This window comes from Spermophilus citellus (assembly GCF_964194105.1).
Source record: "Spermophilus citellus genome assembly, chromosome: 13".
Lineage (NCBI taxonomy): Eukaryota > Metazoa > Chordata > Mammalia > Rodentia > Sciuridae > Spermophilus > Spermophilus citellus.
Window position 1 is genome coordinate 56963212 of NC_138193.1, and position 15440 is coordinate 56978651.

General features: G+C 45.8%; 1 protein-coding gene and 1 long non-coding RNA gene across 3 annotated transcripts in view; one reads left to right on the top strand and one right to left on the bottom strand.

Annotated features, from left to right (window-relative positions):
* TGFA (transforming growth factor alpha) overlaps nt 1-12600 on the top strand; it is a 101640-nt gene extending 89040 nt beyond the window's left edge. For both annotated transcript variants that reach the window (XM_081264958.1, XM_081264959.1), the window contains exons 4-6: nt 3918-4067; nt 6877-6986; nt 9039-12600. In XM_081264958.1, coding sequence (XP_081121084.1) covers nt 3918-4067; nt 6877-6986; nt 9039-9046 — 268 coding nt within the window. In that variant the 3' untranslated portion in view covers nt 9047-12600. The remainder of the gene's footprint in view (nt 1-3917; nt 4068-6876; nt 6987-9038) is intronic.
* Nucleotides 1125-15440, bottom strand: part of LOC308632678 — a 99513-nt gene continuing 85197 nt past the window's right edge. Inside the window, exon 4 of the long non-coding RNA XR_014018632.1 lies at nt 1125-1255. This is a non-coding gene — a long non-coding RNA (uncharacterized lncRNA). The remainder of the gene's footprint in view (nt 1256-15440) is intronic.

The following is a 15440-nucleotide window of genomic DNA, read 5'->3' on the forward strand; positions in this document are numbered from 1 at the left end:
GAAAGGGCTCAGAACCCATGACAATTTGGCTGTAGAGTCTGTGCCATGTTGTACCTACCTTTGGGATCCTGTCCTGAGGACATAATCTCAAATGCAAACAAAGATGTGTGCACAAAGATAATCACCTGGCATTAGTTGTGGTATCATAGTTGGATGGAGTCTGAGTGACTAGAGTTTGGAGAAGCAAACTACACATATAAAGTATCACACTGGCATTTTAAATGATTTTTGCACTGTTTGGTAATGATGGTAAAATGGTGCAGGGATGTTAAATGAGAAATTTATGCTTAAAATGACATAGAAATAGGATAAAAGGAAACGTGGCTTGGGCTGTCATGAGTGGGGTTAGGGCTGCATTTCTTTCTGCTTTGTTATAGTTATGTGCTTTCCGATTTGCTTGGAAATGTTCCTTTTCTGGTTGGGGAAAATTTTTCTTAAATCTTCAAGAACACAGTTCTACATGTATTTTCAAATCTCTCAACATTTTAAAAGCGTACCGTGAACCAGGTAGAAAGGGAAGATCCAAAATGTCTTAGCAGAGGGAAAAAGAAAGGTATTTCTTTGCCTACAGCCACAATGTTTGCTCCTACAAAAAGCACCAAAGCAACCTTCAGACTTCATCAGCAACAGAAACAAAAAGCCCCAGGAACCCACCTGTCTGGATCCTCTTGCTGCTCTGATGTGCTCCTGGCCCCTCCTCAGCTGTGTCCTTTCCTTTTTCTCTTGCACTTGACTTTATTTTTGCTCTTTTTATGGGAACATAGCTTCAATATGATTCCGGTGCCTCATTTTCAGAATTATGAAAACAAACCAGCTTTCTAGAACCTTGTGTTTGACCAACGACTAAGACAGGAGAGAGAGAATGGTCAAGTGGCATAAGATGTTCATTTACACATCTCCCATTTACCTCTGTCAGATAACTCCTCAGATTATGTTCTGAGAAGTTTTGTTCAGATTATTTTCTTAAATTGGGGTGGTGCAACTGCTCCTATTTCCCCAGCATCTGCTATGAGGGAGCCCATTGTACAGCTGCCACCCTAGGAAAATGCTCAGAGGCAAGGGAGAAAGGGAAACGGGCAGATGAACTTGTTGGTTCTCAATTCTGTGCACTTAAATGGTAGTTTTACCTCAGTGGGTCTCAGGCCTTGGTGCCCAGACCAATTGAACGAGCGTCTCCAGGGGTGTGGCCTTGTCCTGGTTTTCCTGAGCTTCCCAGATGATTCTTATGTGCAGCCAGATGGGAACCAGTACATGCCTGGGGTAAAGGAGAGGACAGCAGCTGAGTCAAGCATGAGTCATTTACAGCCCAGTGAAGTGACTCTCCTTCCTAGTGTGACTTATGCCGAAAATCATCAGCATAAATTTAAGTCTAATATTAAAAATAAGTTTTCCAAACCATTTCTTTAAAAAGTGGTGGTGGGGGGAGGTGTTACTAAACCTTTTTTCTTATCCTCCTCACAAAGAGAATCTGAGAAGCAGGGCACTTTGTAGTACCAGGCCCTGCCCCACAGGAGCAAGGAGGTTGGGAAGAGCCACTAAGGGAGGGGTAGGAAAATGGACAGATGAGGGACTGGGCCAATGAATGTGTCTAAATTATGTTTTTGGAGAATGTGGTCTTTGAGTTGGAGTCTGAGGAAGAGAGCGAAGAAGAATATTCCAGGCCAGGAGGAGTTAGCACTGACAAATAGAGGCCAGCCCTTCATTCATTCTGCAGCTGCATCCCAAGTGCCCAGGTGCCAATCACTCTGCTGGGTGCAGTGCATATATTTAAAAGTGGGCCCGTGGGGTAGATTAGGACCCTGGCATGTTGGGGCACCAAACATCAAATAGAGGAATCCCACAATGCAGAGGGCCTCTCTGGAAGGTAGGGAGCCACAGGATAAAAACTTGATTACAGGATAGAGGAGGGACCTTTGCCCAGTTTTCTTTAGACACTGACAGCTCAGATGTCAGCTCTGCCTGAGCCAGTCACCTCCCAGCCTTGAGTCCCCTGTCACTTTTGTCTTTGCATCGTTTTGTTAAAAATCAAACAAAATCCACCTCTGTCCCACTACCCCAAACCCTGAGAGTATTCTTAACAAGATTTCTGTGATCCCGACCCTTTTCCAAGAGAAGTCATTAGAGATCCCTCCACCATCCAGGGTCTGCACTCCCCTCCCTGGTCTGTAGAGAGCCCTACAGGGCATTTCCCATCCTAGGGGCCCTCCTCAGCCTCCCCCTTTACCAAACACTGCAGACCCTTTGCACCTTGCTAAATTAGAACTCTAAAATGTTCTTTTACCTGTTCAAGATTATAAGGCTAAGCCAAAAGCCATATCTGTGATAACTCTGACATTCTCACCCCAGTCTCTTATAGGCAAAGCTGCATGGTACATGAGAGCACCCAAACTCAGGTCAACAGACCTGGGTACAAACTCCTCTGATATCCCTAGCAGGGCAGGTGCAAGAAAGGCAAATACAGAATTAAATATGCAAACAAAACAAAAGCACAACGCTTAAATTTAAACCAACGACTACCTTTAAATAAGTTACAGAAACCTTTATGCCCTGGCACCCCAAGCTGAAGCCTTCAGTAGCAACTTTTTCAACATCTTTTGTTTTTCATAAATCTTAAGCTCATATAATACCTATTCTTTCAACATTAAAATGCTTCAACTTTTGTTAAATTGGGCAAAAATCTGTGCTCCAGGGAAACATACCATGTTTATCCTGTGACTCCAAGTACCTTTCTGGCCTGGCTGCCCAGGAGCGCTGAATAAGGGAATCACAAGTGTAATGGCCCTGGGACCAGCCTGGAACCAGACTGGAACCATAGCAGGTGCCCTGAGACTGTTAATTTCCTTTCAGTTTTCCTTGTTCTTCAAAGGAACAAGGAAAGGTTACAGGCTAATCAAAAAGCAGACTTTAAAAAAAAAAAAGATTCAGCTATTATTGTCATATCTGGATGGAGAGCAAAACAAACTTTATATCCAGCATGTGATGCAGGGCTACCCTTCAAAAAAGTCCCCTATGGGAAGAAAGTCCCCCCCCACACTCCAATCAAGATGGTGGTTCAGATATTTTCACTGACAATAAAAAAGGTACCAGTGTGTGAGCCAAGTCCTCTATTGAGAGGAATGATGCTTGGGGAAGGGGAGAATACCTGTAAAAGAAGATGACCAAGATTTCCTTGTGGCTAGAGCACATCCTGGAGAACCAGGGATGAGATGAGATCTACTTGTGCAAGGCAGGAGGTTGTTATTGTCATGATCAAAGACAGAGAAACTCAGAAGAGTATCAACAGCAGGAACACACCACCATGAGTGCACACGTTCACGAGAGCACCAGTAAGTTCACATGTGACCTCCTGGCACCCTGATCCTATAGTGGACGTAGGCCAGGTATTGTTGGTCATGAGGACACCAGGGTTCACCACAAGGCTGGCAACTTCAGTCAGTCCTACAGTGACCAGGTAGTGGTGCTAGGTTCCCCCTGTACACGGGGCCACCCAGCAAGTAAGTACTTGTAGGACTAAATCAACTTAAAAAGGCTAAGCACAGCCTATGTCTCCTTTAATGTATTTTCTTGCTCTCATCTGAAATTCTGAATAAACATTTGGTTTAAAAATAACCTGGATTTTTATGAACTGCTAAAATGAAGTTCTTGTCATAAACACATTTGCTGCCTTTATTCCAAGATTTAGCACAGTAACAATTATGTAGTGCTTTAGCGGTACCTCTCCTGCTCAGGAATAAGAATCAGTCCCCCCACTCCTAGGACGAAGTGCCTGTGGCAGGGACACCATTGTCCCGTAGCAAAGGCTGGAAGGCCCCTTGTGCTTTTCCTAGGGGTTCTAGGTAGCTTCAGCCCGGCCCTCCCTGAACACTGGGGAACAAGACCTTCTATCAGGAGCGTGCTGATGTTCCTTTCTTCCACAGCTGCCATTCTGGGTACGTGGGCGCACGCTGTGAGCATGCAGACCTCCTGGCCGTGGTGGCTGCCAGCCAGAAGAAGCAAGCTATCACTGCGTTGGTGGTGGTCTCCATTGTGGCCCTGGCTGTCCTCATCATTGCATGTGTGCTGATACAGTGAGTAGTTGCTGCTCCCAAGTCAGGTCCCTTGCCCTACCAGGGACCTCTGCTCCCTGGCCACTTAACAGGGCCACCTCAGCACAGCTATGAACCACGAGTAACATCAGCAAAGCTAAGAGGAACTATGACTACTTTTGGCACAGCATGGTAGCCAAGCTGTGGAAGGGCCTGGCGCATCCTGGGAGGGGCCCCTGTGGTGGGTCTGTATGTTGCTCAAAGCCAATGTCCAGGCACACTCCCTCTCCACTGTTGGGGTACAGCCTTGAGGATAGTGATGAGATAGACAAGTGCCCCAGAGAGAACTGGAAACAGCTCCCCGACTTCTCTGGGCAGTAGAAGCACTTTCTCTCTGCAGAAGGCACTTTGCCAATTCTAAAGTCCCATCAAAGGCCATTGTCACCATTTTTACATGCTGATGACCTGCACAGCCTCCCCTTTTTCCCACCACTCTGCCTTCTTCATCCTCCAAAGTCCAGTTTCTGTGTTAGAGTTCTACCTCCAGCTATTCTGAGCCCTAGACTCAGAAACCCTTTTCACGAGCATCTTGGCCTCATTTGCTTGCTCTACCCAAGGAACTGCTCTCCAGAATCGAGACCCTGGGAATACCCTCTGCTGTATTCCCAGCACTAGGCTGGATTTCCTACCTGGAAATATCTGAAGTCTGAGTCAGAGAGCAAGAACTCTGAGGAGTTCTCAGGTCAGCACAGTGCTGGTTGAGTCATGGTGGAGACAGTCAGTGGCAAAGCTGGAGTACACACACACACACAGCTACATGTTAATGCAGGAAGCCTAGAGGCGCCTCTAGAGGCGCCTAGGTTGCACTCAAAAACAGGCTCCGTCCTGTTGGTTTGTTGGTCCAGTACTATCCCGTCAGCTGAAGCTCATGCCTCTGGTTCCTAACAACAAATGAGGAGCCTCTTAGAGCCCCAGCCTGTTCACACCTTTCCCCTAGGCCAAGTCAGCACTAAGTGAGGGAGGATAGAGTCGGCACTGAGGTGGCCTTTCCTTCCTCCCTAGGCAGAATCCATTCCCCTCGCAGGCATCCTGGGAAAGCACAGTTGTGGGGAATAGACAAGAAGCGTTGATTTGGGTGGGGCACATCCCAGACTGTCAACTCGAGACCCTTCCAGGGGAGCATGGCCAGCTAGCTATTTCTGTAGCCAAGAGGGTTATTATCCTTATGAACAAGATTAAGAACCCCTGTGGGTCTTTCCAGAGGGACTTAAAAACTAAGTTTTTCAGATTCTGTGGGGACAAGAAAAATCTAGATGCCTGGATACCATCTTTTATTCCCACAGAAGTGGCCAGTCCCACTTCTTTGCTGTCCCTGTCCCTACTAGAGATTAAGCTTCTGGTTGCCTGGGCAGAGGGTATTACTGAGTCACACAATCCAGGCTGAGACCAGCTCCTCCCCTGTTAGAGGGCTCTAGATGCCTTGATTCCATTGCCCTGGGACACCTTAGCTAGGAAATGACCAGGGCAAGTCTGCCTGGCTTAGACCTAGAATCAAGGCCTTAAACTCTTTCCAACATGGAATGAGCTGGTTACAGCCCAGACTCTGTAGCTCAGGAGGGCCTCCGGCCCCACACTACACTGACCTCTCATTTTCCATCTGTGACAGAAGCAGCTTAGGCAGAAAGGTCTCAGGGGCCCTTCTCAGCACTGCTGCCCAAAGTTTCACGGGCTTAGTAACTTTCCTAGCTTCATATTCCAGGGCAGAGAGGGGCTGGAGTGGGGTTCTGAAAATACCACCTGGCAGCAAGAGACACAGCCACTGGCTTGTTTCAGCATCTGCTTTTGGGCTCACATCAGTTTGGATATTTCCCCCAGCCCATGTACATTGATTATATAGACATTAAGATTATAATGAGTGGGAATGGAGCCTTCCTTGTAGCCCAAGGAAAACAGCTGACAATGTCTCTAGGTAATTGTGTTTTTCCCCGGTGGTGCTGGGGAAGGAACCCAGAGCTAGGAGGTGGTAATGAATGTCCTGGTGCTTTCCTCCCTGCTCCTGTTCCAGGCTCCTTAGTTCTTTGGGCTTGCTAACTCTGGAAACTGCTCATTCCTGCCCACAGAGGGAGATAGGAGCCTTTTTTTTTTTTTTTAAAGAGAGAATTTTTAATATTTATTTTTTAGTTCTCGGCGGACACAACATCTTTGTTGGTATGTGGTGCCGAGGATCGAACCCGGGCCGCACGCATGCCAGGCGAGCGCGCTACCACTTGAGCCACATCCCCAGCCCTAGGAGCCTTCTTAACCCTTATGCTTCCAGACTCTGGGTAACACAGGTTTACAGAGAAGTTGGATTTTCCAATACGAGAGAATTTTGGTCCTCAGAGGAGGATTCAAAGCCATTGAGATCCATGACTCATTCTTTCTTTCCATGGGCCAACTCGGCCCATCCAAGTTTCCTGCTTCACTCCCAGCAATGCCTGGTGAATGACCACCCCCCCGAATCCTCGCAGCCTTGCCAGCCTGAGGGTGGCGACTGGGCACAAGCCTAATGGCCATTCCACTACATTCATGGAGTTTCTCAACTGGTTCTTTATGGAGAAAGCTGCTGGGTGGCTGGTCAGCCCCCTCCGACAACCATGTAGCCCGGCGAGTCCAGAGCTTCAGAAATGGTGTTGGTCTTTTGTTGTGGGCCAGCATCAGGTCCAAAGGCCACCAGTCTTCAAGGGCTCCTAGCTCCCTCTGGTTCCTGAGCTTCTAGAGGACCCTAGGGGAGGCTAGTTGAGACTCAGAGCTGCCTGGCCAGGCCTCCCACTGAGCTCCAGTTTACACCATCTTCTCTCCTCCTTTGCAGCTGTTGCCAGGTCCGAAAACACTGTGAGTGGTGCCGCACCCTCATCTGCCGGCACGAGAAGCCCAGTGCCCTCCTGAAGGGAAGGACTGCTTGCTGCCACTCAGAAACAGGTAGAGGGCTGCGTGGGGGATTTAGGAGGCACTCCTGGGTGGGAAGAAACGACCACCTTCTCCAGGTTGGTGCAGAAGTCCGAGGAGGAAGCAGCAGGAACGGGGGAGGCTATTTTATTCTATTAAGTCAGTTTGGGTTCATTCCAAGGTGTGTCTGACTTAGAAAGGAGTTCTTTCATCTTACTGGTGACTGTGTGACCTTCGACAAGTATATTAGAGAGCCTTTTTGTGTCTTAAGATGCTGCTGTATAAATCAGATGAGTACCGACACAAAGCACATAATTAGCATATACCAAATTATAGATTGGCCAGTGAAAGTTCTCTAAGGACCTTCACACTCTTATACCTAGTGCTCCCCATTAAGTTTAACATTGTCTTATGGTTTTCATCAACATCCATGAAGATTGGATGTCTGGATATGAGGCCAATAGGCTGCTCAGGACCCCTATTCTGAGCATTATTGGCTCTGGACTCCTAGAGTCAAAACTGTATCCAGACCCTATGAAAATTCTCACCCACATCAACAGCCTTTCCAGAGATGCTATGTCATCCGAGTCCCTCATAACAAAATTCCTTTTGAAGAAGTAATGGGGTTAGGAGACAACTGCTGAAAGCCAATCCACCAGGGATGTGTAGGAAACAATTGGCATTTCAGATGCTCCGGTTGCACAGAGAGGGCAGGGAGAAAAAAGCAGATACTAATGTGTTCATTAAACCTCATGGCAATCTGTTGTGAAGGGAGTTGGAGGACCAGTAGCCTTGTTTGCCTGGTTTTCATTTCAATAACCTTAGTAATTGTGGAAGAGAAGTACTTAAGAGCTGTGCACTTCCTAAATCTTAAGAACATTCTAAGGAATAATGGATGTATGTCCTCAAGAGAATATGATTTGCAATGCAATGGCTAAATTGGGTCCCCTGAGGGCCTTTTGGGTCCCACAAAATTAAAGTAAAAAATTGAAGATGAGGACCAGGGCTTTTGAAGTCCCTCTTCCACTACCTTGAGGGACCATCCATGGAGTTAATGAAGGTGGATATTCTTTTCTTGTAACACCAATATAAAAATGTTTAAACATTTTAAGAAAACATGATTTGTTTTAAGAAAACAGCATTTGTCTGACTCTCAGAAGTCATATGGGGTAGAGTAAGTTTCTTCTTAATGTCACTTTTCTCCCCACCTTTGAAAGTAAGCTTTGAGCCAGGAATGGATCTGGCTTTTCAGAGATGGCCACTGAGGGTGAAACCCCTCTCCCCGAGATGACCCATGCCACCAGGCCAGCTGAGCCTAAAGGATGGGTGAATTGGGGGTACTACACACAAACCCTGTTGAAGATGTGATTCACCCTGAACCAGAGCACTCCCCTCCACACATCCAGAGGAACCACCAGACAAACCAGGGCAGGTAGCTAACCAGGCTGAGCTGGATTCAGGAGCTGAGGACTATGTCAACCACAGAAGAAACCCTTAGGGAACATCTACTGAAAAATAATGAGTCCTTTTTTTGGGGGGTGGGGGTACCAGGGATTGAACTCGGGGCACTCAACCACTGAGCCACAACCCCAGCCCTATCTTGTATTTTATTTAGAGACAGGGTCTCACTGAGTTGCTTAGCACCTCACTGTTGCCGAGACTGGCTTTGAACTCGGGATCCTCCCACCTCAGCCTCCTGAGCCACTGCACCCGGCAATGGGTCCATTTTTGTATGGTCTTAGGGGGAAGGCATTTTACACTAAGCTCTATGGGCTGCCCACTAAGCCACCATTCAGAGGAACAAGCTAGGTTGAATTGAGTCACTAAGGAGAGGGTCCATTCACCTTCCCACCTCCCTTCTCTTCTGCTACAACTCATTTCACTTTGTCACCCTTTCTGACGTCCTTTGGCATTGAAAGCACAATTTCAGAAATTGCTCCCCTGAGGTTGAGACAGCAGGATTGAGACTCTGCCTAACTGCTCAAGAGAACCTGGTGACATTAGCTAATGCCATCTCCAAGTCTCCCTCCTAGCTTGGCTTGGGTCTGGCCCACAGCATATTAACCTGTTTTTCCTTCCTGCCAGTGGTCTGAGGAGCCCCCAAGGAGGAGTTTGGCCAGGTAGACTGTGGCAGCCTGATGGAGAGAAGCCTCCTATAGGTCAGCAGCACCAGGGATGCCTGGGATTTGCCAGAAGACCTTTCCTACTTTGCCTGTGATCACCTGTGCAGCCTTTCATCTTCTGTGGGCCTTCAAAACTCTCGAGAACTGTCTGCTTGGACTTGGTGTGCTCTGGAAAAGAAATAAGTGGATCACAATTTAAAGACTGGTTAAGTGATAACGGCAAAGGAGTGGCCTTCCTGTTTACCTACATCGGGTGTGGACAGTGGTCACTGACTCCAGATGTGTGCAACAGTCTCCCGCCAGTCATGGATTCCAGGCTGTATTTCTTCTTAATGGGCTACCTCCCCTCAACAGAATCCTGCCCAATACTGGAGATTCTATTGTTACTGTTTTCTCACATGGCATATAAAGTGGTGAAGAGGAAATGGCTTATTGTTACATGAAGACAAGTTTAAGAAAATGCATGTCCTCTGCCCACAAGGCCCTCAACCAGCCTGATACCTGCCATGCACATGTGATGTTGAAGACCTTCCCATACTGTTGCCACCCTTGGAGATAATTTCATATTTATTAGATGGATAATGATTTTTAATTTCTTAAGTCAATGTAAAAGAGCATAAACCCCTCCAGAGGAATTAATGATGTATGTATTGCTGACTGATAAGTTAGACTTACTAGAAATGTCTGGCCTCTTTGAGACAGCTAAGTCTCGGGGAAAGCCTCCCAAAGGGCTGTGGGGATGGAACCAGAGGACAGGGTTCCGACAGAAGCAAAAATTGGGGCTCAGTGTTCATGATATCTAAAGACACAAAATGGGTAAATGCCCCGGGTTACATTCTGGTAGAAAAGTTAGCAAATCTAGCAGCAAGGACCTGTCCCCTCTGTTGTGGGGAGAGGACAGGAGGGCCTGTGTGTGTACACAGAGTAAATACAACCTCTACTGTCTGGTAGTGCATCAGCTTCCTCATGAGCCCAGCTTGGGCATTAGCAAGCCATGGGCATTTCAGGCTGAATCCATGAAAGGGGACCAGTCCTTTATTTTCCATGTTGTGCTTGGTTGGTTTGTTGCTTTATGTTTAAGAGAAGAAGTTTAACTTTCCTATTTATTTTTAAGCATTAGGAGAAACATCCTAGTGGTTTTTCCTTTCCCTTCCATTCAGAATGCCAGTTTTATTAACTAAAATACTAAGAAGTCTCTCACTTTCTGCTCAAGAGGAGGCAAAATTGTCCTCCCGAGACTTGATGACATTATGACCCACCGGTCCAGCATGAGTCCCTTCAAACTGACAAAATTGGAAACAGAATAGCAATGAAATAATATATGAACTCCTATGCAAGGAAACTCCTACGATGAAAAGGGAAAGACTCCCACCTATTAGCCCTTCAGTGCACCTATCTTGTCACATCATGAAAGGGACTTTTAACATGTCAAGTTGGTTTGAAGTTTCTATCAGAACTACTTCCTTAGTCTATTATTTCTATGATTTTTTTTTTTGCAAGACAATGATCCCACCTGTCTTAACTTTGGTTATTTAATGATGTCACACATGAGCAGTAAGTGCTGAAATTGGGTCTGTTCAGAGCTTGCCCCGAACAGCTCCAGGTTTTTTAAGTGTTAAAGATAATAGATTCACATTGTGTTCATTGGGTCAGCCCTACAGCAGCAGATGAGTGGGGCAAGACCTGACTGTAGCCTCCTGCTCAGAGACCAATCAACTGACACTGGTTTCTTACTCGGCTTTCTCAACAGACCTTCCTGAAATTCTGAGATCCTGAATTAGACTAAGTATGTCACTTTGATGTTAAGAATCTTTTGTGGCCTATTGGAGACTCTGGGAGGTCTGGCTGCTTTTAAAGAGTATGAACTCATGTGGAAATATTTCTTGGGGCTTTTTTTCTTTTTTTTTTTTTTTTTTTTTTTTTTTGCCTAATGCATGGAAGCACCAATATCCAGCCTAAAGACACTATCAGTAATTGGCATCCAAGAGACTTGGCAGAGGTGCGAGGATGGACAGCTGGTGGAAGCAGAGGTTCCCCACAAAGACCTCGGATTTAGCCTCTATGAATGTTCCAGTTCTCAGGTTCTGGCCATCATAGCTGCCAGTGCTTGTTCCTGTGCCTGTCCACTCATAGTGATGGGGTTCAAATGCACATACCCCTCAGAAGTGCCTTCTGAGTCAGTCCTTTGTAAACCAGCAGGTCTGAAGAGGGTCAGAAGCTGAAGTCAGGTTGAGGCAGGCCTGATTAGACCATTGTCCACACCCTTGATTCTTTGCCAATTTCTCTTTTAGAAGTCAAATGATGACAAATTGTACCTTTTGTACCATTTCCCGGGCAATAGTAGTCCCTTGATTAGCTATAAAAATATTCTCTTCTTAGCATAAAAATGTGTTTAACTTGCCATCTCTGCAGAATTCCTGTTTCCTTGCCCTTCAGAAGGCCAAGTGTTCAAAAGGTAACCATCCCAGAGGCCTGACCTGGTAAGCAGTCACACATCTAGCAGCGAGGAACATAGCTGTTTCTAGCGAGTCAGGAGACCATGAAAAGCCCCCATTAAAAAAAAAAAAATTAAAGGCCTGTAAACCTTTACAAAACCTAGATGTACTCTCTGCTCTACAGACTGTAACATTAAATATACTGGCAGGGAACAGTTTCTACTTGGAAAGATACTCAAGCAGTCAGTTCCTATCTGGAAGACAGGGCTCCAGCTAGACACAGGTGGAACTAAGCAAGGGATGGGGTGGCCATTGTCCCAGCAGAAGAGGTGGGCACAAAGACTCTAGGGTGCTTTTTTTTCTGAGCAAGGAAAAAGAGGAAGGATTGACATTCATCCACCCACATTGGTGAGGGAGGAGGATTTATGGTACTGAAACTTCTTGGGAGGGCAGGATGTGCTTAGCAAGTGTGGAAAACAGTCTGATGTCTCCCGGCCAGGTTTTCCAGGACTTGTGAGCTACTGGTTGCTTTTTCCAGGTAATTTGGCAGGGATGGACCAATGATCCCTTAACACTGCTCATGAGGCCCAACCCCTTAGTAGGTTCTGGGATTTCTCTCTCTCCCTATATGTCCAGCCAAGGAGGGAGAATGATCAACCAGCCCAGAACCAAGAGGCACAGAGAAACAAGCAAACATGTTCATTTTTAACGTTCTAACATAAGACCTGTTCTCTCTAGCCATTGATCTTACTTTAGGCTTTCTGAAAAGACCTAGTATTGTGTACACACACACACACACACACACACACGAGTACTGAAAAGAAGCCCCTCTTCCTAGTGTAATAATTTACTGAAATGTTCAACTTTTCATTACAACAAACCTGGTGTGGTTTTTTTTTTAAGAACTTATTACTCTGACTTCTGTATATGTTGCACTGAAAAGGTTAATATTTAATGTTTTAATTTATTTTGTGTGGTAATTTTGATTCCTGTAATGTGTTAATGTGATTAGCAGCTCTTTTCCTTAATATCTGAATTATACTTAAAGAGTAGGGAGCAATATAAGATATGGTTGTGTTTTTTTCAGGAATATGCATTGTTGTTCAGTTGTACTGTACCTTGTTTGGAAGGATGAAGGAATGAACACTTTTTTCCTAAATCAAGACTGGAGTTTTTCTTTAACATGATTAGGACATTGATAAGAAAAAAAAAAGTAAATGATGTTTGTAAAACGCAGGAATCCTGTCATTCACCATAGCTAATCCCTCTCTGCTTGAAGAAATCAAGTTTTCTGAAGATCTTCCTAATATATAAGTAATTTAATCTATAGGGTGTCCAACAGTGCTCATTGATGTGCAGGAAAATAGATAACATACAATCCATGTCACAAAGGAATTGAGTTCTGAGTGGGAAGATTGACTAACATGAAGAAAATAATTCTGGAATATTTGACAGAATTCAAATAAATCATTTCAAGGTAGAGAGTGTGTATTAGTAGCTATGATTCTCAAAGCATGATCCCAGATCAGCAGGATTACCCAGGACTTGTTAGGAAAGCAAATCTTCAGGTCATAGACCAGACCTACTCAACTCCAGGGGTATCCCCTTCCCTCTGCCCTCCAGGTGATTCTGGTACATGCTCAAATATGAGACCCTCTGTACTAGAAGACTCAGAACAAATTTTAGTGTAGGGCTATGTTTTTAGGAAAAACTTTGCAGATAAAGTGAAACTTAATTTATCTCTCATGGTTCAAATATAACAAACATTAGAAAGTGACAACTGAATTATCATGATTTCTCTGCTCTACCTAGGAGAAGGAACAGACAGGCTTATCTTCCATCATATTCCCACTCGCTCTGCTCCCCACTGCCCAGTATCCGACTGTAAGGAATTATTCTACAGCCATCAGGTCCTGAAACCCCATGGTAGATCTCTGCACTTCTCATGTGTGCATGGGCCTCACATGTCCAACAGATGAGCTGCTCATGAAGAAGCAGAGGGCGAAATAGATGCTGAATAGCATGAAATCTTGGTCCGAAAGAAGTTTCAAGCTCTTTGTAGTAAGGCCCAGAGGACCAAGATTCCTACTCTAAAGTTGTTTAACACGTCAATCCAAGTTCCTTGGTCGTCTCTGTCCCTCAACAAAGCTTTTACCCAGCTCTCAAGAGGAGAGAGCAGCTGGCTTTACTTGATCTTCCTCTCATGATCCCGGCCTTCAAGGACACCCAAAGGCCTTATTTCTAACTGTGGATTTCTCCACTAGTCCCCACATTTGCTTCTGCTCAATTTCTGAGTATTCTTCCTGCTGAGGCTGCCTGCCCCCTGGACCCTGTGTCCACTGCCCGTCTCTGGTCCTAGGCAGGTACACTGGACTGCCTGGGATAAGGAGGACCCATCAAAGTATCTATGAACTTTGAGTACCTTTGACTTGAGGAACGTTAGACCTTTCCCCATTTATTCAGCTGACTTGCATTAGACAATTTGAAAAATAATTCACTGTTGTGGTTTAGAGATGAGATTTCCCTCAAAAGCTCATGTATATAAGGCCAGGCAAGAAAGTTTACAGATGAAATAATAAATGCATTGATCCACTTGAATGAATTAACTGGGTGGTAACTATAGGCAGGTAGGGTGTGACTGGATGAGGTAGGTGTGCTTTGAGGGTATATAATCCATTCCAGGTGAGCAGAGCGCTCTCTCTGCTTCCTGAGTGCCATGTCCTGAGCTGCTGTCCTCCACACCCTCCACAATGTTCCTCCTCCCTCAGGCCCAGCGCCATGGAGTCAGCCATCTATAAACTGAGACCTTGGTTTATACAACTCCCTACTCTAAAATTGTTCTTATCAGGTCTTTTGGTCACAGAAATGAAAAAAAAAAACTGACCAAACTATCCATGTTTTAGACTCTTTGGGGTCCAGCCACCTCAAGATTTAGACCTCTATTTTTCCTGGCCTCTGTGCCCTGACTCCTGCCTGACAGTGTTGGGGCATTTGTGTCCGACTATGGCCTGGCCTCCACTCCAGCTCAAAGCTCTTTGCCCTGCAGCCACCTGGAATTCCAACATCAGTGCTTATTTCCCCCATCTCCCGAAATCCCCTCTTCTACATTTACTCTTTACAGAACTTACTTGGAGCAAGCTCCTAGATCTCTGCCACAGTCTTTTGCCCCAAGAAATAGGGAGCAACTTGCCAATTGTCAGAGAAGAATATATCTTCTCCCAGATCAATAAGAAATTTGAATATATAAGACGGACCCCTGCCATTGTTTAAAAATCTCTTATGGTGACTCTAATCTAATCCTGCTGCCTTCTAGGATGCAACAAGCCCCAGAGAGCAGGTGGCATGAAGAGGCATTATGCCTGGTGCTCAGAGTTCCTTGTTACCCATTCTCATCTGCCCTTAAGGATACTATATATTAAAAAAAAATTTATACCAGGGTTGGAACCCAGGAGTGCTTAACCACTGAGCAACATCCCCAGCGCCCCCCCCCCCCCCCCCCCCGTACACACGCACACGCACACTTTTTTGAAATAGGGTCTCACAAAGGTGCTGAGGCTGGCTTTGAACTTGTGATTCTCCTGCCTCAGCCTCCTAAGCTGTAGGATTACTGGTGTGTGCCACCATGCCCAGCAGAATATTTAATATCCAACAGATGTTAGCCCCTGGGACGACAGAGGCTTGGGCCTCTGTAGACTCATCTAAGGCAGAGAAGTGCGGTGGGAAAAAATAACAGGGTCCTGTAAGGAGTGCCACACAGCAGGTTCTTGAGGTCATGCACCAATGAACCATGCATAGCTTTCCAGGAGTCAAATTTTGCACTTAGAAATAAAAGTGAAATGCAGGGGCAGTGTGGCAGTTCTTTGGCTCCAGTGGAAGCACCAGACCTGGAGCATGGGTGCCCTGGCACCAAAGGTACTCCTGCTGCCACA